The 23,275-nt window shown below is 41.9% G+C and overlaps 2 protein-coding genes across 16 annotated transcripts in view; one reads left to right on the forward strand and one right to left on the reverse strand.

Annotated features, from left to right (window-relative positions):
- Positions 1–27: 27 nt before the first annotated feature.
- Pcmt (Protein-L-isoaspartate (D-aspartate) O-methyltransferase) lies at positions 28–22,249 on the forward strand. 15 transcript variants are annotated; one of them, XM_075700191.1, is made up of 10 exons: positions 28–182; positions 369–500; positions 612–748; positions 2,538–2,642; positions 5,240–5,360; positions 10,117–10,202; positions 11,280–11,457; positions 14,095–14,199; positions 19,898–19,951; positions 20,711–22,249. In XM_075700191.1, the coding sequence occupies exons 2-9, from the start codon at positions 389–391 to the stop codon at positions 19,924–19,926; spliced, it is 873 nt and encodes a 290-aa protein (XP_075556306.1). In that variant the 5' UTR covers positions 28–182; positions 369–388; the 3' UTR covers positions 19,927–19,951; positions 20,711–22,249. The 15 variants fall into 15 exon arrangements, with proteins under 15 accessions (XP_075556306.1, XP_075556307.1, XP_075556299.1 ...); XM_075700192.1 differs by having other exon boundaries at positions 11,280–11,452; XM_075700184.1 differs by lacking the exons at positions 19,898–19,951; positions 20,711–22,249 and adding exons at positions 17,770–17,854; positions 18,746–18,911.
- LOC142588440 (uncharacterized) overlaps positions 12,152–23,275 on the reverse strand; it is a 32,215-nt gene continuing 21,091 nt past the window's right edge. The window contains exon 11 of the mRNA XM_075700181.1: positions 12,152–12,835. The gene's annotated coding sequence lies outside the window, so the exon portion shown is untranslated. The remainder of the gene's footprint in view (positions 12,836–23,275) is intronic.

A 23,275-nucleotide genomic window follows, 5' to 3' on the forward strand; every position in this document is an offset into this window, starting at 1 on the left:
TATAATATTTTTTTGCTGAGTCTGCCTCGCCGAAGGGCGACCTAAAGGACGGGGTGCCCTAGCGAAAACGCGCACTATCAGTGGTGCATGGTGAGTGCGCGTTCGATGGCGTAAGCAGCCGCATTTTGAAGGTACGCGAGGCGCGCTTTGCGCTTCATCGTCGGAATAAGCCGCGCAGTAAGGCAAGTTTTTTCTCCTCCACGTCTACATTTTGTTCCTACTTTCGAATGTGTGCAATCGTTGCTACATTCCTGTTCCACGGCTCTTGTGTGCAGAGAAGCCCACTCCGCAAAATCCCTTCGGCCGTCAGGCCAAATGTTTTCGTAAGTTTGCCCGTCTCGTTTTCTTTTTTTTTTCTTAACCCCTAGGTGGAAACCGCCTACAGTAGATGCTGTTCAGAGCTGTCTTTGGAGTATTCCTAACGTGTTGCTTTACTACGTTTGCCATGGCTTGGAGGTCGCACGGCAAAAACAACCTCGATTTGGTGCGCAACTTGAAGCGTAAGTATAGCGAAACGTTCGCTCGCAGCGTTGCCAAATGTTTCCCGGTGGGAACCGGCGTGACACCGTGCGTCTGGGGAAATTCGTAACTGGCGTGGCCGTTCTCTGCAGGCAATGGAATCATCAGGAGCCAGAAGGTTGAAGACGTGATGAGTAGCGTTGACAGAGGAAATTACTGCCCCCACAACCCCTACATGGATTCACCGCAGGGAATCGGATACGCCGTCACAATCAGCGCACCACACATGGTATGTTTTTGTTGATAAGCAGCACGCAGTTTTTAATGCGTGATTCACTGTTGAAGGCGGGCTTGAAGAATTGGATTCCATTTGGCGACTAGAGATGACGATGCGGCCAGCAAGGGCGTGCCGAACTTTTTTTTTTCATCGCTTCAAAAAAGGCAGCGCGGAAAGCCGGTTGCTTTGCCATGCGCTGTTTCGTAGTTATGTTGTAGAATTTAGTGCTCTTACTGCTTCTGCTTTTGACGAGTGCATCGCCAAGTTCATTAGTCTCTCTATGGGGTTATGTTTATGTTTGCAATTTCTGGTTACTCCAGGAGATAATTTGCCTTGTATATTATTGGCAGTTGTCGCACAATGTGAATTTACCATGGATGTAATATGCTTGTCATTAGTGGGCTCACTGCCTAAATAAAGCTCTGCAGTTTTCCTGGGTATGTTGTAACAAAATTTGTACGTGTGAGAGTAGATCTGTCTCATTTGATTTCATATGGCTAATTTTGTTTTGCATCTTTTACCCTGCATCACACTTGTACAGTTGTGCTTGATATTTTTGTTTTCACATAAAAATACTTTCGCTGCTCTTATAGTTGAGGAACTGCTGTTTCATGTTGCAAGCCGTACATCTTGCTGAGGCGAATGCCTCAGCAATCTTCGGTTTGCCGATGACATTGTTCTATTCAGCAACACTGCAGACAAGTTACAACAAATGATTGAGGACCTTAACAGGCTGAAGATTAATATGCAGAAGACAAAGATAATGTTGAATAACCGGGCAAGGGAACAGGAATTCAGCACCGCCAGTCAGCCTCTAGAGTCTGTGAAGGAGTATGTTTACCTAGGTTGAAATCGCAGGGAACCCTGACCATGAGAAGGAAATTCACAGAAGAATAAAAATGAATTGGATCGCATACGGCTGACATCGTGAGCTGCTGACTGGAAGCTTACCATTATCATTGAAAAGGAAGGTATACAATTAGTGCATTTTACCGGTGCTAACATGGGGGCAGAGACTTGGAGACTGACAAAGAAACTTGAGAACAAGTTAAGGACCGCGCAAAGAGCTATGAAATGAAGAATTCAGGCATAACATTAAGAGACAGAAAGTGAGCGGTTTGGATCAGAGCGCAAACGGTTATACACGACATTCTAATTGACATGAAGAGAAAAAAAAATGGCGCTGGGCAGGTCATGTAATGCGTAGAGTAGATAACCATTTGACCATTAGGGTGACAGAATGGGTACTTAGAGAAGGGAAGCCCAGTAGAGGATGACAGAAGACTAGGTGGTGTGACGAAATTAAAAAATTTGCGGGTGCTGGTTGGAGTCTGTTGGTGCGGGACAGATGTAATTGGAGATCGCGGGGAGAGGCCTTTGTCCTGCAGTGGACATAAAATATGATGATGATGATGATGTCTTAGTAAATGTTAGTGTGCATTGTCCACTAGCTGCTTCTGTAAAATTGTGGAAGACAAAAACAAAGTTGGGCCAATCTAATTCTCACGAAACCTGCTGGTTTCGACTTCGTTTTCAAGTCACAATATTTGCCAATGTTTACATAAAGATGATTGGTACGTGCAACTTGAGGAAAGTGTAAAGAAATAGAAGTTTTGTGCATGAGTTGGGCTAAGCTCGTACAAATAAAGATAACCAACTAGCTACTTCGTGAAAGTTTGCTCTGAGGTTAACGACTGAGGTTTGAAGATTTACCTTGAGTTTGAGGTTTGCCCTGCAGTTGTGAACAGATATAATTGTTTCTTGATTGTCTGCCCTGAGTGCCTAAATGCTGTGCCTCTAGCATGCCCAGGCCCTAGAGTCTCTCAAGGATCACCTGAAGGAAGGAGCAAGGGCCTTGGATGTTGGCTCAGGGAGTGGCTACCTCACGGCTTGCATGGGGCTCATGGCAAGTTGGCATTGGTTTTTTGCCTCGCTAATCATGATCTTGAAAAAAAGGTTAAAACAGCTTGAACTAGTAGATTACTATTTAAAGAATTTACTTGTCTTTAAGGTAATTGCTGAAGGTCTTGACTAAATGGGATGAAGATATTGGCATGGTTATCAGTTCTGCAGGAAATCCAAAGCAGCCTCCCAGATGTAAGAGAGAAGTGTGGGACAGTAAGTGCCATTAAGTTATGTCTGAAAGCTGTTTTCATAATTTATGCTGACCTTGGCTTGGACAACATGGCATCTAATATTTGATGTAGCTTGGCAAGTCCACAGTAGGTATATGAGGTATTCACAGGCCTATCGTCGTGATCACACAGGGGGCAGCTGATGGTTGATTTTCTGTATAAATAAAGGTTTGATTATTGTGGAAGAAACAGTGCAGCTCATGCTTTCCTTTTCTTAATCCTCCCGTTCAAAACGTGGTACCAATCTGGTGTTGGTGAGATTCAAGGTATTTTAGCAAATTTTAGTCCTTTATATGCAGGAAAAGTTTCCAAAAGTTACCAGGTTGACTCTTAACTTCCTTTAGAATGCAGTGTAATGGCATTTCATTGGTAAACAGCTTCCTTTCAGTTCACAGACATTGCCAGAATTCATAGAGCAGTTGGTTATCAGATTTCAGAAGTGTCACCTCCCTGCTTACAGTTTTAGAAATGTTATTTACAGGGTGTTTAAGCTAACTTTAGCCAGAGTTTAAAAATGTGCCAATGCACTCCAAGACGACGTGACCGAATGCATGTTGCTCGCTTTTGTATGTAGTGTGTCACGCTATTTTTTGTATTTTGCTTGATTAGATAATTACTCAAGATTGATTAACTAACTTCTGAAGCAACAAAGCTAGGAAAAAAATTCCAATTAGTAAGTTGCTGAGCGGTTTGCAAAACGTCCGAATAAACAGTATCTGTCTTTCTATCTATTAAGTATTAGTGTTTTTCAGCTTACTGCAGATGCCTGCAAAATACAAAAAAACACCACGTGACGTGTCCACTTGTGCATCGTGATTGCACTGCTCCCAAGCGTTCCACACACAAACGAACGTAGCATTTAGCCGGGTGTGCTGCCGCTGCGTCTGCTTGTCACTATCATAAACCACCGCGAGGAAACCACATCGCTGGCGTAAATCGCACAGCCAACACCTTCATCACTGCCCCGTTGCCTTTTAAGCGGCAGCACACACGGCTAGATGCTATGTTCGTTTGTACACGGAGCGTTTGGCAGCGCTGCAATCATGGTGCGCAAGCAGACATTTCACATGGTATTTTCTTGTATTTTGCAGGCAACTGCAGTAAGCTGAAAAACACTGATACTTAATAGATAGAAAGACAGAAACTGTTTATTCGGACGTTTTGCAAACCGCTCTGCAACTTTCTAATTGGAATTTTTTTCTTAGCTTCATTGCTTCAGAAGTTGGTTACGCTTGATTAATTGTATAATTAAGCAAAATACAATAAATAGAATGACACTACATACGAAAGTGAGCAACATGCATTTGGTCACATTGTCTTAGAGTGCATCGACATATTTTTAAACTCTGGCTAAAGTTAGCTGAAGCACCCTGTATATGTAATCTATAGCCAACTCAGTTCTCAATTGAATCCCTTAAAGGCAATCCAAGCTTGAAGCAACAAACAGCTTGCTCTTGTGGCTATGCCTAGCATGACCAAAGAGTGAGGATTGACTCCCATCAAAATTGGTCCAGTCAGTGTAAATGGACCAGTGGGCTTTCTAGCGGGTGGAGAGACTTCTTATGGTAGTACCTTCGACTGGTTTCTACTGTGCTCCAACTTTGCAGCAACCTTTAAGGCTGCTTGAGCTTTCAGAGGATTGAAGAAGCCATGTGACTGAAATTATGTCTTATCTCGATTGCGCTCCCAGCCCAAATGTGCGAATGCCTCAAAGAGCTTCAAACTGGAGCACGACGCTCTGAATGACTCAAGCAAGGAATGTGTTGCAAGCACTTAATTTTAATCAGTCAATTTTAAAGCATACTGCCAGAGTGATCTAGAGTGCTCAGAAATGACCTGTTGATTGTACCATTACTGTCAGCTCTGCCACTATAGGTGGAGAGAGAAGGGAGAAGGGGTGCAATAAGTCAATACTTGTGCGAAGGCCGTTGGGCGGTGCCACAATCCCAGTGAAATGAATGCTGAAAGTGAGTGGAGTGCACTGAGATGCGACTTGAAAGAAAGCACACTGACAATGTTGAAAGATACAGTGCCATAGTGAAACAGTGTTGTGCGAGTTGGTACAAGCTCATAGCTAAGAAACTGAGCACTAGCCCAAGTTGCCTCTCTTGTTCTTGTTTTCATTTTACGCTTGGTTTCTTAGCTGTGCAGTGTTTTTATTTTTGTACTTCCTTCCAAGGGCCATCTCAAATGACGATGCAGTCGAAGTCCTTTGCATCAGGTGATCAGTTTGCTTCTGCTCTTGATGCAAAGTGTTTAGCCAATCTGCCTTGAATTTATTACTTTTCTAGTATAAAAAATACTTTAACTGCTTGGACTAACTTGTCTAGACTTTTTTGTACGTGAATTACAACTTTAATGTCGGCAGGTTGGCGAGACTGGCTTGGCCGTGGGCATTGACCACATTCCGGAACTGGTCAACGAGTCCATTGCCAACATTGAACGCGACCAACCAGAACTGCTTAAATCCAAACGGGTCAAGCTGCTTGGTATGTTCACAATTCTCGATTGTGACTGCACGGATTGTTCTTTGTGTTCTGTTTTAGCTCGGCTGAACACGACATATAAACATAAACACTGTTCCAAAAGATGTGACTGAAGTGTGTACAGGAGGTCTTTTATATAACATTTGTTCAGTGAAAAACAGCCGACCACAAAAGTTTATGGGACTTGGGATTTGCAAAAAATCTGAATTCCTGGTTTGCCTGGTTGCGTTGCCTCTAATTCAAAGTTTTTGTGTAGTAGTTCTCTTGACCGACGCAGTGATACCTTACATTAGAAATGCCGTGCCTTTTAGCAGAGCAGAAATTCACTCCTGTCGTAGAACTTCTGTGTTGTAAACTTTTGTAGCCTATTGTACTTCTGGTTTGCACTGCGCTGCAGTGTTTTAAATGATGTCTGCCCGCAGTTTTAGAAAGAAAATAGACATTTCTGGTTACTAGGAACAATAATATACATGGAGCAAGTTAAGGCTCTGGCCTTCAGTGGCCTTGGTTATAGCCATTTGGAAGGCCATGTACCTACTTCATGCTCCTTCTTCCCTGATCTTGTGTACTGCATGTTATGATTTCATGCTATAACTGTACAGAACTGTACAAAGAAGTGCCAATCTGTGTTAATGAATTTGTGTCGCTTGACAATAGGTCCTTATTCTCAAAAAGCTGCTCAAGTTAGCTTTTCTCTCTACAGATAATCGCACAATCAAAGCATGGAAGGCTTTGTATGCTGCTGTGTATCAGATTGCCTGCGATAATGATGTGAGAATATTCAGTAGACAGAAATGATCACTAGACTTATCCTTTTTTTTTTTTTTAGCTCTTTTAACACGTCTTACTTCTTAACATGTAACTTTTTAACAATTGTGCCCAATATAAGAGATTTATCCTGCCTACATATTATTGTGCAACGTCTGCAAAAAGACCAAGATTGCATTCTTACATTTAATAGAAATCTTGGATATCACTTTTCCAAGTTATTTGCTGCCATAAGACCTGCTTATCAAGCAGTGATCAAAACCTTTACGGCTTTCCTGGCTATTCTAGCAAGTACTGCCACCATAATGATGATTCACACAGAGGCTGTATCTTTATTAAAAATAATTTATCCTATAAACCATGTAATAACTTATCTCTCGACATTAAGTGTGAATCTGTTTGCATTGAGTTCAACTCTGTCAATATTTGTGAAAACAATCGAAGGGCTGTGTGTGGTGCTATCTAGCAAACACCTTCATGCAGTGCCTATGACTTTCCAAACACACTTTCTCAGGCACTCGGTAAACTTTCTTGTGAATGTAAAAATGTTTTCATCATAGGTAATGCTAATTATAATCTGCTTGAAACGTCTAACAGAGTACTGGAGCAGTACCTATAGTTTTTGGGTTCCAGTCCTTGTTGTCTGCACCTACACGATGCCCGACTTGGGGATCACAGTTGTTGATCGACCACATTCTTTCTAATTCCAGTGATAATGTCCACGCTGGTGTATTAGAGACCAATTTGACTGACCACTTTCCAGTATTTTTCTACTTGGATAAACCATTTCTTAATGCTGTTGTGCACCACAGGTCTTGCTTTGATTGGAATAAGTATGTTGCAAAAATTGCCAGTAATGACTGGTCTAGCATCCACACTATTACTGACCCTGATGAAGCATTAGATCACTTATGCATAATCATAGCAAATGCAGTCAGCCACTCAAATGCGATTCACAATTCCATTAGATGTTATGTTGCCCCATGCAGTCCCTGGCTCATTAATATTCTAGTGCGATCACTATGCAAAAAAAAAAAAAGCCAGCCTCTAAGCAGGGCTCTCATAGCTCATTTTAAAATATTGTTATGGGGATAACGTATACTTGCAAATTGTTACTATATACAAGGTTACAACAGCAACAAGCAGCGGTGACCGATGCAGGACTATCGCGCATGCGTCTGGCCAGTTCGTCGCCATCGTCTTCGTCAGACTGACAGTAACAGCCTATTCACTTTGTCATGGCACTACACCCCCGGTGCGAGAGCACTGACCCAGTGCTTGTTATGACGGACCAGAAGGGTCCGTTACATCATACGGCTTAAGGCTCACTACGTGCACGATAGCAGAGGGTGGTGGCGTAGACGGCGGTGACTCGACGACAGGTTCGATTTCGTATGTAACATGGGTGACTTGACGTAACACTCTGTAAGGACCGTCGTAGTGGGGCAATAGCTTTTCGGAGAGACGATGCGGTGGGACGGAGACCACAGTAGCATGAGGGCACCTGGGGAGTAACAAACGTCTCTGTTGCGACTGACATACAGGGTTATTTTGTAAGCCTTGGACAATGTGAGCCATTCACGAGCGATCTGGCAAGCTGTGTTAGCATGTGCTATGGCATTGTGAACATACGTAGTGGATGAGCTTAGAGCAGCGGGAAGTAAAGTATTGAGAAGCAGAGAAGGTTCGCGTCCATACAGCAGATAAAACATTGAGTAACTATTGGTGTAACTCAAACATTCTATTTACGTTTCTAAAGAATGCAGAGTGTGATTATTATGAATTTCAACTGAAATTATGTGGTAACAGCACAAAAAAGAAGTGTCAACTACTTCACGAATTTCTCAATACCTTTGAGCCTTGTAACACTGCAAAGTGTATATTCAGCAATAAAATATTGCAATGTTCTTCAGTGGACATTGATAATGCCTTAAGTGGTCATATTGCATCTAATACTGAATGCTCTAACATTGTAGTTTGTTCTTCTTCTCCTAGTTCGCAATATTTTTTTTCTTTTCCCTACCTGCTCATAGGAAATTCAGTCTGTTATTTCAAGCTTAAAGTCAGCTGGTCCATGTCTTGACAATATCCTCAGCAAGCAGATTAAAATCGTTAGCGATTTTATTTCTCTAGTCCTAAGTTACATTTTCAATTGTTTTAGAACAGCCATATTTCCTAAACAATTTAAAACCACGAAGGTGATTGCTGTACTTAAGAAAGGCAATCCAGATAACATGAATAATTGCCGACCGATTTCTGTGCTTACATTACTGGATAATTTAATTTTAAAAACTATTAGAAGTCGGACTTTCTCGGTACCTAAAAAAAAATTTAACATACCAACACCTAGTCAGTTTGGATCTAGGGCTGGACTTTCCATGGATTCAGCAATTGCTTGTTTCACTGATAATTTACATCCTGCATTGACAGTGGTAATACTATTGCTGGCTCACTCTTGTTGACTTTTAAGAGTGTTTGATTGTATTAACCATACGATTCTATGTTGCAAGCTTCAGTAATATGGTAAAACACGTCCAAGTCTCATGCTGCTAAAGAACTTCCTCTTTAGCAAGTATCCAGTAGTATCCTTTAATAACTTCGCCTGCCATCCTTCAACTGTTAACAAAGGGTGCCACAAGGTTCAGTCCTGGGTCGCTTATTATTTTTATTGTATGTTAATGATCTGCCAGCTTGCCTATTGAATTAGTCGTGTATTCTTTATGATGACGACAATACACTTCTTTCTCAGCCCTCTTGCATCACAACACATGTCACACTTGCAAGAAGACCTGATTTTGTTTCGACAGTGTTGCATGAAAAATATGTTATATTATATAAATGCATCTAAAACTAGCTGTACAATATTCCATTCCCCAAATAAAAAATTTGGAAATCCTGAGACACTACACCTAAATGGAAAAGCAATAGAAATACAGGAACAATAATTATGTTTAGGTGTGTCAGGGTGGAAAAAGATACAGCACTGCGATCCAAAATGGTCGACCGGCAGCCGGCATGATATACAGTGCTGTGGTTGCGGCGTCACATTGGTCACATGACATTTGTGCCATCTCAAAGCAAGCATGGCCGTCGATACGAACGGCGGCGACAGAAATCAATCCAGGGCAGACTGCTTGTGGACGGAGCGACCAATGTGCGTTGTGCTGCATGTATGCATCATGTGCCCCACACGGCTAATCTGTGGACAGTTATCGATATCACTGACAAGTGTGCTGTATGTGTAAACTAGTTTGTTGCTGAGTTTTCATTTTCTTCTAAACTGAGTTATTAAAGTAGTGTTTCGTCCAGAGCATTGCGGCTTCCTGCTTCTGCTTATTCCTGGTCAGGGTGTTTCGGGAAGCCTACAATGAAGCAGAGACGCTTCAGGTGTCATCGTTGACTCTTGCTTAAAATTTCGCAACCATATTACGTCAGTTTGCGGAAAGGCTTTCTTTGTTATAAGAGCCTTGCTCAAAGCCAGGCAATTTTTTGCAGCCCACACCCCTATCATGTTGTATTATGCTTTTGTACACAGCCATACTAACTATTGTATGACATCCTGGGGAAGTTCGTATGCTACTCACACTTGGCCCTTACACAAATTGCAAAAACAAGCAATTCAAATTCTCACTTTCTCGTCCAGGCTAGTGCACTTTTTTGTCAACTAAAAGTTTTGCTTCCCAAATTATTCTGTACAGTGTTGGTATACTACTTTTTTAAACTTCATCACCACTAGCTTACTTTCATAACCTTGTCTTCCATGACGTTTTTTGAATTCCTTAGGCACTATTGTTAAAGATGCAACATCTATTAAACTGCTTAAGAATAAAGTGAAATCATTTTTATTTTATGTATAGGTCTTTTCTCCTTTTTGATCTGTTTTGATTTTTTGGAAAAAGGATAATTAAAGCAGACAGAAGTAACACAGTAATGAAGTTCAACAGCAATTTGGCAGCTTCCTTACACTTCCAACAACCCTTTCTTGTTATAGTGGGAGACGGTCGCGAAGGATATCCCGAGCACGCTCCATATGATGCAATCCACGTGGGAGCGGCAGCTCCGGACATGCCAAAAAAGGTCAGTGCTTTGTGTCATAGCTGCATTCTACAGTGCATCTTTTCCACAAGACTAACAGGTGCACAAAAGCAGATGCAATCGCAAGTCGGTGAACAACGATGAGTTCTAGTACTAAGTACTATTGCCAAGAGCTTAACGTAGTGCTTATAGAAAATGGGGTACACTGTATCTATTGCATCTTTGACGGCCTCTTTTTGCTAAACTTGAAAAAGGTCTCTTTGAGAAGGTCTCAACATAGTACTGTTTTAGAGCAAAATGACAGTGGTGTTGTGATGAAAAGAAAATCTGCAAACCAGTCGGACACAAGAGTCAGCAGGGTAGGGGTGCGATGAACAGCTTCATGAACCTTTTGGCTATGTTGGGTGTCAGTGATGTGTTTGCAAGTGCTGTGTTACACATGATGGGAATGATAAGTCTGCTGCCACATTGGACATTGATACATTGCTGTCTGGCAGCAATGTATCATTGCGTCGCCATCTCTCATTTTAGAAACAAAGCTTCACAAGTCTGCATTTCTGATGAAAGCAAGCACACAAAGAAAATCAGAGTTGAAGGTCGTGGTAAGGTAAAGTACAGATATAAAGGCACTTCTTTTTTTTGTGTGTGTGCTTGAGGCATGCAGTTACTCCTTGTCAGACTACCACAAATTTTACTCTTAAACTGCAAATGCACTTAAATTATCTTTGGACATATCCACTGCACAAAGAAACACCTCTATGTGCAATTCAAGTATTTTTGAGGGGGCAAAAGAAATCTGGCTGTAAGGGATTAAGTAAAACCTTATTTCAGGTAAACATAAAAACAAGCACAAACTACTACAAGGACACTGGTGTGCTTGTATTTCATTCGCTGCCTGCACGTGCAGTTTGCTGCCTTAGCGGAGAGACCCTTTGCTGGCCCATCAGAGGCACCGAGCTTGTGTTTCTCCACATAGACCCAATTTCAAATTTTTCCTTGCTGATATTTCCTTGCTGGTATTTCCTTGCTTATAAGGACTAATGAATATATCGAGGGTGTTTTTGTGTCAGGTTTGACTTTGCTGTAACGAGGTTTGACAGTTCTTGCATTTGTTTGCAGCTTGTGGAACAGCTCAAGCCTGGTGGACGTCTCATCTGCCCTGTTGGACCAGCCGGTGCGAGCCAGACGCTGGAGCAGGTGGACAAGCTGGAGGATGGCACCGTGCGGCGCACCTCCCTCATGGGCGTCGTCTATGTGCCGCTGACGGACAAGGAGTCCCAGTGGCCTGGAAGGTGGTGTCAGTGCTCCTCACTTATCGCCACGTGCAACGTTTCACACAAACATCACTTCAGGGCAATCTGGCGCTTCAGTCATGTACCTGCCATCAGAGCAATCACATGAAACCCATGTACGCATAGTTGTGGCATTTGTGTGGGCCAGCATTGTTTCTGTTTACACAGGACTATACTACAACATAGCCTGACAACATAAGTAACTATGTTCATTGTCCTAGAGCAGGACATAAATTGGTTACAGAAAAGGACAAAGAAGCAACAAGATGCGCACTGTGCTAACGAGTTTACTTCAGAGCTCATTTGCATTTCTGTACAAGGAAAAGCAATTCACTGCACATTTTTATAAACAAAACCAAGAAAACTTTCACATCTTTTTTATTTATTTTTATTTATTATGCCCTCAGGGGTCAAAAGCATCGCAGAGGGGAGTGGCTGCAGCATACAAACGAAAATAAATGAACGAAAATTCAGTGAGTAAAATAAAATAAGTTACAAAGGTTTCTGATTATACAATTTTGGCTAGTGCTTTACAATATAATAAATAAGTGGTCATAAGAAATACATACTATATACACATGAGCAGTTAGTTATATTGAGAAAAAAGAAAAAACATCTCTAATTATACAATGCTAGCTAAACTGGCTCGAAATTGTTGGTTACATATCCTGTATGGATACAACTTTTTCAGGAAGGTGGTTCCAGTCAACGGATGAATGAGGCAATAAGGAATGAAAAAGAGATTGTGTGTCACATAATTCAAGACCAACTGTATAACAGTGATCGTTTCAAGGATATGTGTACTGTAGTTGGAAAATTAATTTGTTCATGTTGTTGGCATGCTTTTGCAGCCTATGGCTACAGCACTACTTCGATCGGCTCGTGTAAGGCTTCGCATATGTCATTAGCAATGGCAAACTATCTCGTCAACAAACTCAACGAGCCTCATGTGTCCCTTCTTGCTGCACTATCTCTTAACAATCGAACAGGGAAGGAGATCAATAGTTTTTGGACAAATTCCAAAGCTTGTCTGGCTGAAAATTTTGTGAACTGAACAAATTCATTTAACTTATGTTGTGCCACGTGTATGCAGATGATTACCATCATTTCATTGCTTTCTTTATGGATCATCTTAGTGCTGATGTTGGTGACCTGTCAAGCAATTTGGTTTGCAAGTTAGCTGATGCTTAGAATAATTGGGCTCCAACAAACGAATGCGCTACTTATTGACTCTACTGTTTCTGAAATGAGAAAAATACATGCCCGAGGTGTTCCTCAAATAAAGACTGTAATGTCACTTCTAGAACTTAACAGATTGCAGAAGAAACCAGAAGGAGTTTCTTGTTGGCAGGGGACTTGTAGCACCATCACCAGGGTTGCCAACTAGAAAAAAAAAATGCTAGTCAAGACGCCAAAAACTCTATAATCCCGTCATACGAGCACCGAAAATCCACTAAAACTCGCTAAATGCTAACAGTCAGAGCCAAGTTATGTTTTATTGTGTCTATGTAAAACAATTGAAAAGTAATTACACTGGACAGAAAAGTCTGTTTCTTTTTGTTCATAATAGAATAAAATACATAAATTATTGATATCAGTAAACCTGCTTTGTGTGACTGTGAAGTGTGAAATGCATTGCAAAATGAAACCCCCAAAAGAAATAGAGTGAAAGAAAGAAGAAAAAAACTATATTTCCGTGAACTACAACCACTGGCCAGAAAACAGGTTGAACTGCGAAGTAGTGATTAAAATTGGAAAAAAAAAATGTCCTGTTTCATGTTACGTAGGGTCGCGCGTCCTCTGTGTGTATTTGGTTGCTGCCGTGGCTGAGTCAGTCCTCCGATGATTGATGCCATCACTGGCCCCGTAGACCTCCATCGTGTCAATCTTGTGAACAACGTGCTTGAGCATTATGTTACTGAAGCAGCATTTATTGTTACTTCGGAGACCATCCGCGCAGTTAAGATTGGAGAAACAAGAAGAAGAAATGCGAAGCAGACTGCTTGTGGATGGGGATGATATTTTCATCTTACTTCTAAAGGGGCATGGATAAGCTGCATGTTTGGGACATGTGAAGCTGAAATTGTCAAAAAATTTGTTTTTGTACCAAAAAAAATGAGAGGAAGAAAGACAGAAAAAGAAAAGCTACCATTACAAGAAAAACTGTTCAAAAATTCTAAATTTAGCAAGAAAACTGTTAAATTGGCAACGCTGACCAGTGCTAGTCGTTACCGCTAAACAAAACCCCAATGTTGATACTATAACAGATACTTCTGGTGGCAAGAAATTCTCACTCATTTCAAGTGGCATCAGACACTGCCTTGGATTGGTAAAAACTTGAGCGGTTTTGAGGTGGGTTTAGAAAGTCCAATTTAAGAGAAATGAAAAATCATCCACGGACCCAAGAATTTTAAAATCTTTAGTTCCAACAAGTCCACGATTCAGCCTTTCTCTTATGAACAATGGTTATCCTAAATGCATTAAAAATAGCATGGTGGTTTATATGACTGCTATCCAATTCAAGAACCCAGATTGAACTGGATACTCAATTTGTTGTTTGAAAGTTTCAGATATGTGTGTGTTGCTACTCGTTTTTGTAACATGCTCGAAACCTGCACAAAATTCTGCGCAATTTTTCTCAGCTCACGCAATCGACCCAGTGCTCATCACCTATCAGCCAAAACAGCGAGGGCTTCGCGAACTCCTTCACAGCGCGAAGACAGCGACAGTACAACACGCGAGCCCAGGTGCGCCATTATCCAAAAATGCGCTCTCGCAGGAGAACTTGGGTGCGCTTTGTACAGGCAAATATATCGCCTGATCATTTTGTCATCACTGAGCCAACTGGCTATGTTGTTGTCCATCGCAATGTAGTCGGCAAGTTTGACAGTATCATGGAAGGCCACGATTGAAACAGTTTGTATTTCCTGACAGTTTTCACAATGTAGGTGCATCACATGTCTGGTGTTGAGCAGAAATGAAAAAATCCTGTTCACACTGGCTGTGCCGAAGGTTACCCGAATGCTTGCAGTGCAAAATGTAGAGAGACATAGGGGGTTCAGAGGGTTTGTTTCCTTAATAGCACATTTAATGCTGTAAAACCCTTGTGTTTCATAGCCTCTTAATTTTGGCAATCTGAACATGTTGGTAAACTTATCATAAAGTTGCAGGGTTTTACAGTATTAAACTTTTGGCAACCGGTGACTTGTCCAAATTATTGAGAAAGCTGCCAAGTGACATTATGGAATAATGTGTACATTTGGTGGCATCAAGCAAACCAATTCAAATTATGCCATTCTTTAAGTTAAGAATGATTAAATGGGTAATTTTCAGTTAATGAGCATCACAGGAAATAGATATCACTTTTGCATCCTTCAAAATTAGTCAGATGTGACTTGGTTCACAGCAATTGAGTTGTATGCACAAATCTCACTTGACTTGGCTGTAAGCTTGGCTGAAAACACGGCCATAGTTCTTTTTACTGTTCCTGATTGTTTAACATTGCATTAAATTCTAGCATTGTTATTGTTGGGAAGTGTGCAGCATTCAAAGCTATAACTGTTGAGCTCAGTGTGTGTAATTTATACATTCTGCTGCGGAAATGTTGGTGCATAAATTAAATGGCATGTCGCTAAGTCTGGGTTACATTTGGTGGTAGCACTTATTGTGGACGAATGAGGTACTTCTGTGCTTTAGTCAATCAATTTTTCTCAGAGCTTCAGAACAGCTAAGACAGTAGCATTCCAAGTTCAAGTTAGGCCAGCAAGTTTAGGTAAAAAGCCATGGGGGTGTTTAGAAATGATGTGTAGTATATATATGGCAGAGTTTGCTTTGTTCTGATTGCAGTGCAGTGTTAGACTGATGCTCTAGCCCCAGGTTTTCCTTGAGTAATATTTGTGTGAAACTCGTTATATGCTTTTTGCTGTGGACTTTTCTTTTGGCCTTGGCACATTCACTTTGTTTTTCGCTCTTCTTTTCTTTCTTTCTTTCTTTCTTTCTTTCTTTCTTTCTTTCTTTCTTCTCTTTCACCTCTTCGCAGCAAGCCTGTCACGAAGACAAGTAGTGTATTCTGACAAGGTGTTGCATCTTTCTGTCATAAATGCGCTTGTGCACATGGATGCGTGCAGGCTAGGTTGACAGACCGGAGGGCACGTTGCCAATGCATGGGGATTGCGCACGGTGAAATGCAAAAACAGTGAAACGGCTCAGCAACCATATTAGTACTCAGTTCTAAGCACCATGTCTGGCCCTCCAAATCCGCCCGCCATCCCAACACACACACACACACACACACACACGCACGTGCGCACACACACCAATGATGTTAATGGGAGGGAATGCATGTGCTTGGATCAAGAAGGTTTAGCCATACCCACCAACTCTCTCCAATTTTCTCTAGAAGAGTATGAATTTGAGGTCTTTCTGCAGTTTTCAAGTTTTACAAAAAATGAATTTTGTTAACAAAAAGATTCTCCAGCCATATCCTTTTCTGATTGTGAAAAGATGCTAGGGGGGTACCTGCTTCAAGCAAGTTTTTTCAGACAAGTTCCTGTCCCAGGCAAAATCGACAACAGCCAAATTGCTGAAAAAGTAACTGCAATCTAAAAACAGTGTGTTGCCTGTCAGTCTCTGCTGTTCCAAGGTTGCTGGTGCTTGTGTGCTGTTTTTAAAAGTAAATTACTATTAATGAAGTGCAATTGTATCCCACAAAAGGTGTGTGCTCAGGAAAAATGTCTTTAAATATACATGCTATCCACTGCCCACCCTCCTCCACCCCCTTTTGTGTCATGCTCACTAGGTAGTTTAATAAATTTTAATGTTCACAGGTTGGACGGTGTGGTTTATTTTTATACCCATGACACACAAGAAATTCCCTCTTTAGGCAGACCATTCTCCATCTCTAGTGACTGTCAGAATGTGGGCATTAGCTCAGTCAGCAGCCATTCTGTTATGTTGCGAAATCGGGCTGTACAGCGAGTAGCAATATAGTTCATTGCTGAGCGAGCTCGAGCAAGTGCCAAAACGTCGCAATGTTCTTCTCCCATGTGACCACCTTCAGCGTCATGACATCATGACACACATGCCTATCAGGAAATAAAGCTGAAACTGGTTCATAGTTACAGTTATTTAGGACATTCTGAGGCTTGGAAATATTTTTTCTAGAGTTTTGAGGACCAGGAACTTCATTTAACACAAAATAATGAAGCTAATAATGAATATGGAGGATGCATTTACGAGGCAGGCATCTATGCTTGTTTAGTGCCTAATCATCTGGAGCATGACATTGATAGTATTGTCACACGACACTATGTACTGACCTTCAGGTACAGCGGCATATAGTGGGCACAGTAGTATTCGAGCCTCACATAGCTTATTTTTAAAGCAAAGCTTTCTTTGCCTTTTCCTTCAACTTTTCAACTGCTGTTGCTGCTGACATGCACGCCGCATCGGAGGGTGGTTCAGAGCGTGCATATACGTAGAAGGAGCATGGCAGAGAGGAAAGGCGACGTGAGAAACTCGTTTGAATCTTTCCATCGTGTCGCATGTGCACAATGCCCCTTGGAGCTCCTTGGCCGTCGTCACGTGTCACATCGGCCTCATGACAGCTGTAATTATCCGTGACCCCCGCGAAAGCATTGCAGAAACTATAGCTCTTACCCTTCTCCTAATGTGCAAGTCCTAATGAGAGGTAGATGGAATGGTAGAAAGGAGGCAGGGAGAAGAGGCAGATAACGGGTAGAACCGGCGCAATTGCAAGATGAGTGAATAACAGCCTTGCCACTCTTTGCTCGCAATCCCCTTACAAGGCGGAAGAGTGGGACAGAGAAAAGGCAATGTGAGAAGATAAGGAAACACTGCTACTATAGACACAACAGCAGTTGCAGGCAAACTGAACGTACAGCAGGGTACATTTCTGCTATTTACGAAAAATAAACACCATGCAAATTTGTCAAGCGAACAACTGACACAGGGCATACAGACCCAAAGCTGCATTACAGAAGCAGTCGTGCATCAAATCATCACTTCTGAGCTCACTGCGGCAGTTATGAGCTATAGCATTGCTCGACGTCGCGGGTTCGATCCCCACCACAGCAGTCAGGTTTCGATGGGAGTAAAATAGAAAAACGATTGTGCACTTAGATTTAGGTGCAAGTTAAAGAACACTAGGGTATCAAAATTAATCCAGAGGCCGCCACTATGGCATGCCTCATAATCCGATTGTGGTTTTGGCATGTACAGCCCCGTAATTCTGCCAACAATTCTGCCGCGATGTGATGTGCTATTTGAGGCAGTGACAACGCTCAATCTTCTCGCAGGTTATAAAAAATGGCGCACAACAACGCCTCAAGCAAACGCGTCTCCCTTTGTAATACACAGACAAGTAGCAGTGGTGCATACAAGGTAATATATTTACCATCGACTCACTACTCTGGTATTGCACAAAACACTGAAGAAATTACACGTTCGCTGTCAACATTACCGCTAATTATCGTTGAAGCAAACAGCACAGAAAGCTTCGCTTACATCTGTTCCCACAGTGCGTGGGATCCGCATAATTTTTTGCGTTTGAATTGAACAGACAATTTCTTTCAGGACTGATATTTTTGTCTACTATACTTTGCATGTTTAACTCTCACCTTAAATTGATGTCCCAGGAAAATAAGAATATTTGGGCCATATATGCAAGGAAGCAGCAGTCTTTGTAAGGCAGTCCACTAAATAAAAGTTGCAAACCGGTCCCAAGAGACATGTGCTACTTGAATGCTCGTTTACTGCTGCTACAGCACTGCCTTTTAAATCCTTGCTTCATCTGTTGGTGCTGCAGTACAGAACAACCTGCTGCAGTTTTCAGTTGCAGCATATTGGTGGCGCGTGTGCAGCCACGAATGCAAGTTGCTATTACTGCGGTAAAAGTCTGCATATAACGCATGCCTGCACTTCACCTTCGAGGCGCATAAAAGTTAGAGGCACAGTTACAGGAAGCAGACAGGGCAATGTGCTGTCCTGTTGAACATATTGTCTAGAGGATTATTAGGTGGTATGATACAATAAAAAATTGTGCAGGCATAAAATGGGAGTCACCCACCGCAAGACAGGGGTAGTAGAAAGTTGCCCAGAGAAATGGCTTTCGTCCTGAAGTGGACGTAAAAATAGGCTAATGATGATGATAGGTTACTGATTTTCGGTGTGGGTGGCACAAGCGAGAATACAGTGCGTTTAACGGCTTGTCAGCACTTTCTCTCAGCAGCCAGAGTGGATTCAAACACTGAGCGCGCTCTCTTGCTGTCCCAGGGGCGAAGGGCGCCAGTCAACCTGGTCAGTTGAAGCAAACACGCCCACTGCTACAGCCCCGGCCTCGAAGAACGAGATAAGCGCGGCCCCTTCTACTCGCCTTACCGCCTTAATCGTGCCTGTGCTCTTAATAAAACTGGTGCTTTGAGCACTTTGTCAGACTGGAGAGCTTGGGTGGCTGTCTCTCTGCCGGTTATCTCGGATGGTTCTCCTTGGAAAAAAATGAGCAGCACTTTTAAGAGACATCGAACAGCACTGGAGCTTGCAAATTTATGTTGTTGCTCCGCTTGCCTGCATGAGTGATATTGCATGTGCTTTTGCACACTTGGCATGTGTAGTTTCCCTCTCTCCTTCATGCTCGGCCGCTCTGCTGACCTTGTTGTTCAGCTCTTCTGCACATATTCTGAAACCATTGTTTTGTTTTTGCTTTGCTCCTGTTTTGTTCTCGGTGTTCTTTTTTTTAATTATTGCATTCTCAACATTACAGCACTTTTTAAGTAGATGTTAGAGACTTGAAAGGCCAGTTTGTTTAGCAGTGTCTGCCCCTGGTTTATATTTCAATGTTTTGAATGGCATTGTTACGCTGCACATTTTCCTGAGTGCTGCATTGGCTACTGTGTTGAGTTGTTGATAAATGAATCGTTCATATATGGTTTAAACTGCTCAAGTCAGAAGATATATGTCTGTGTGTGTACTATCTTGCGAGTCTCGCCACTGGAGAATGTTAGTGTTCGTTTTGTGTGATTAGTTTTGCTTCTCTTCTTTGCTTAGGTTTATGCTAGTTGGAGACCTGCTAGAATGAATGTTACAGATGGCAAACAACATTCAATGAAGGTGGCTTGCTGATGACTTATTAGCACATGCTGACCTCTAGAAGGCTTTGCCTACACTAACTTCACTAAATGCAATGCTTAGTTGCCAGAAATGTTTAACATTCATCTGCAATTACTTTATAGAAATGAATATCTAGATTGTATCCTTGTGACATCAACCCTACAGTGAATTCTCCCGACATTTGCTAAAATTTTAGCCTTTGGCTAAAATTCACTAGATTGTCAGGTACTCAGTGCAATCTTTGTTGAGCAATGTCACCTGGAAAGGTATGTTGTGCAACTGACATTGGGAGCTGTCTCTTCGTGCATTGGTGTCCAGGGTTGTCTGCACCACGCTGTAAGAGATGAACTCCCGGTGGCTCACCTCTAGCAGGTAAATGGTGGTGTCTGAACCTATGCGTGTGCGAAAATAACTGAGCATGCCTGTATAGTGTGATAGCACAGCATCTAGATAACCAAGGAACCATGCTGAAAGTGTTATATGAGCATGTTAAATTTAAGGCCTTTTTACCTCGGCTCTTGCTTGATGTTATCTTTCCAGCATACTGAATGGTATATTGCAGATAAGCTTTATATTGCTTGGCCAAGTAAGTAGCCATCTAACTGCTTAAAGCTGACTTTTCGTAGTGTATTTTAGTGTTGCACTAGCTTTAGTGTTATAGAGACTCTGCAAATGTCTTAAAAAAATCTTGATGTTTGACATGCTTAACAATTGTGTGGCATGAGGCTACCATACTGTCATAATATATTCTGTCCATGGTTTTTCAAAGATTAGCTTTCCCACCTCGCCTAACTGATCATGCATTGCAGTATGATAAGGACATGGTAGTTAGAATGTGCAGTAATGTCACCTGTTGGTAATTTTGTTTAACTATGAGCCTCATATGCCTGTCAGCGGGCACTGTTGGTAGACATTGTTGGGTGCACATCTGTTGGTAAAGGATGGTAAACATTGTTAGTTAACACTGACAAGCTATGTTGATAAGCATTATTTGTAGACAGTGATGGTCATGCTACATATTAGTAAATAAATGCCAAGGTTTGTTCTACTAAGGTCCCTATGTGTAGGTGGCTTCAACTGAGCCGACGAATTGACATGCGTCTTGTGTATTTCTGTGCCTGCTTTGCGCAGTGGCCGCCGTGATGAACTATAAGAGGAAGGCGGCAGCGCGGAAGTGTGGAGAGTCATCGTCTAGCCACACAGAGGCCGACGAGACCTAGTCCTTGTTTCTCTTCCTAAGCGACAACCCAAACAGGCAACAAGAACAAGCGGGGATGAGTTTTCACTCCAAGTCGCTGAAGACGGACGCCTCTCACAGTTGATTACTTTTTTTTCTTTTCTTGTCCCGCACGTGTGCCAATTGTTGCAGCCTTATTTATGGACTCAACAATTCCTCACCGGCTTGATGTTGCAACGCTGGACTTGAATGGCAATTCCCCATGAACTGTTGGTTCAGGTGTGCTGAGAGACTGGGAGATTTGTGTGGTTGTAGTGGGTATGCTGGAGACATGAAGAGGGCCAACGACATCAGTTTTGTTCCCACGTTTCCTCCAATAGTGTAGCATTTGAAACAAGCTTTGGCAATGTTCTTCAGCTGCAGCTGAGTGTGCCCCACTCCTTCTTTCTCTCATGTTTTTTTCTTTCTTTGTGCAATGAGTGCTAGCCAGGCTCACCTTATGGCAACACGACATGCAGCATTTCAATAAACCTCATTTTGAGGGCTTCTTACAGCTTTCCTTTGAGCATAGAGTTGAGTGGGTCTCTTTGTCATCCTGGACCGCTCACGACTGCCTGAGCCACTGCTTTCATCCAATGAGCCTTGACGTATGTAGCATCTCTGGCAGTCTGTGGCAGTCATAGGCGATGAATCAGAGAGATCTGGTGGTCTACCAGTGCTTTTGAGATGTGTAGCAAGTTCACTGAAGTGACTGGGTTGATTTGCTGGTTGTACTCATGTTATTATTGGTTGGGCCTTGATGCAGAATGAGAAAGTGAATGACCCGGTGATTTCAAGTGGGTAGGGAATCATTGTTGATGTTGTGGTAGATGTGTTTCCTTGTGATCTGAGGTTCTTTACTGTCTTATATGTGCTTGGGAAATTGTGCACCATTTTATTTCTCATTAGAAAGAAAATGTCAGTGCTGTCAAGGATCAAGATTTGTTGACTTTTACTAAAGGAGTTATTTTTATCCTTTAGAAGAACAGCCTCGTACAGCATATTATAGTCGTTTTGATGTGTTTGTACACCTTTTTATACATACATACATACATACATACATACATACATACATACATACATACATACATACATACATACATACATACATACATATATCTATATATATGTGTGTGTGTTCTTTTTTTTTGTCAGAAGAAAAGCTGCGATTTATTTTTTATTCTTTTTTATTTTTTTGTATATGTGGCGTGTTTCTGGCACACCAAAATGTCTTAAAAGTGAAAATGGCTGGAGTTCCCTAAAATTAATAACTTATCTTTTTATACCAAGTAAATTTTGCTATGCAATTGTTCTTTGAATCCATCAATGTTTGCTTAGAAAGCTTTCTAGCTTTAGCCACTATCTGAATGAATGCCTACAAACAGTGTACTGAATGCATTGCACTGAGGTCAGGTTGCTCTGCTGAGCTTTAAATAAACAATTGGTGTTTCCCATATTGTTGCTGATGGTGATGCTGTTTTTACATGTGTGGCTCACTGTTTATTGCATGGTTTTGGCCATGGAGAAAAGAAACCAATTGGGGGAGGCCTCGACATCACATTTTTGAAGCCGGAAGTGCAGCCATCTTGGTGTGCCATCTCCTACAAGTTCAAAGAGTTCAATACAAGTTCAATACAAGTTCAATACAAGTTCAATACAAGTTCAAAGCTCGCCGGAGCTTTGAACTTGTATTGCTACCATCTCAGGTGGTGTGTGCTGCCGACGCACGTCAGAACAGAGCCTAAGAAACTTCTGTAACAGTTTTAGTGAAGCAGAAGCGCTCCTGTGCTTTTCCGTGGCAAGTTGAAGACGACGAAGACCCATGCCGTGGTTACTTGAGTGTGTCTGTTGCTGCCTGACAACTCGCACTCACAGACCCAAAACACAACTTTCAAGCTTACACACCACACTCCAAAGTCAGATTGTCTCGTGGACAGAATGTGCTGCAAGAAAGACACGGGCAGAAAAAATCTACCTCACTTTTCAGAAGCCTAGAGCAGCAGCGAGAGCTTCAGGAGTGTGGTTGCTATGGCAACGTTTATGTATGGGTACCATTCCCAGTGCTGCTTTGCGAAAAACAGCATGTGACTTCTGCCACACTTTCTCCAATATGCCCGTGCTGGCTGGGGCCTCTCCTGTGCTTTCCTTCCTCCATGGTTTTGGGGAATTTTTGTTACAAAAGGATAAAGAAAGCTTGAGCATCTTGCGCCATTCACTCTGGAAAGAATTGTGTATGCAAGTGTTATATTATAGTTTCACTAACACACCGCGCAGCAGCCGAACACCTGTGGCATTCATCTAAACGTATGGCATCTTCAATTTGTTGCTATAGCCGCTTGTGATTCTTCAATGTGCTGTGAAATATCTAGAATGATGAATTGTCATCAGAATCACCCTTAAGTCCTTTATTACAACATCTTTCATAGCATTTGTGTTGATTTGGAATGTTGCAATATATTGCTTGGATTACCAATGTCAAA

Source organism: Dermacentor variabilis, chromosome 7, assembly GCF_050947875.1.
Source record: "Dermacentor variabilis isolate Ectoservices chromosome 7, ASM5094787v1, whole genome shotgun sequence".
NCBI lineage: Eukaryota > Metazoa > Arthropoda > Arachnida > Ixodida > Ixodidae > Dermacentor > Dermacentor variabilis.

Bases quoted from the DNA above. Each gene is read 5' to 3' on its own strand.
- Pcmt (XM_075700184.1), top strand. From the start codon at position 389: ATGCTGTTCAGAGCTGTCTTTGGAGTATTCCTAACGTGTTGCTTTACT. The intron at 2,643-5,239 runs GCAAGTTGGCAT...TAATGTCGGCAG, and splicing joins CGGCTTGCATGGGGCTCATG to GTTGGCGAGACTGGCTTGGC. The intron at 5,361-10,116 runs GTATGTTCACAA...TTCTTGTTATAG, and splicing joins CAAACGGGTCAAGCTGCTTG to TGGGAGACGGTCGCGAAGGA.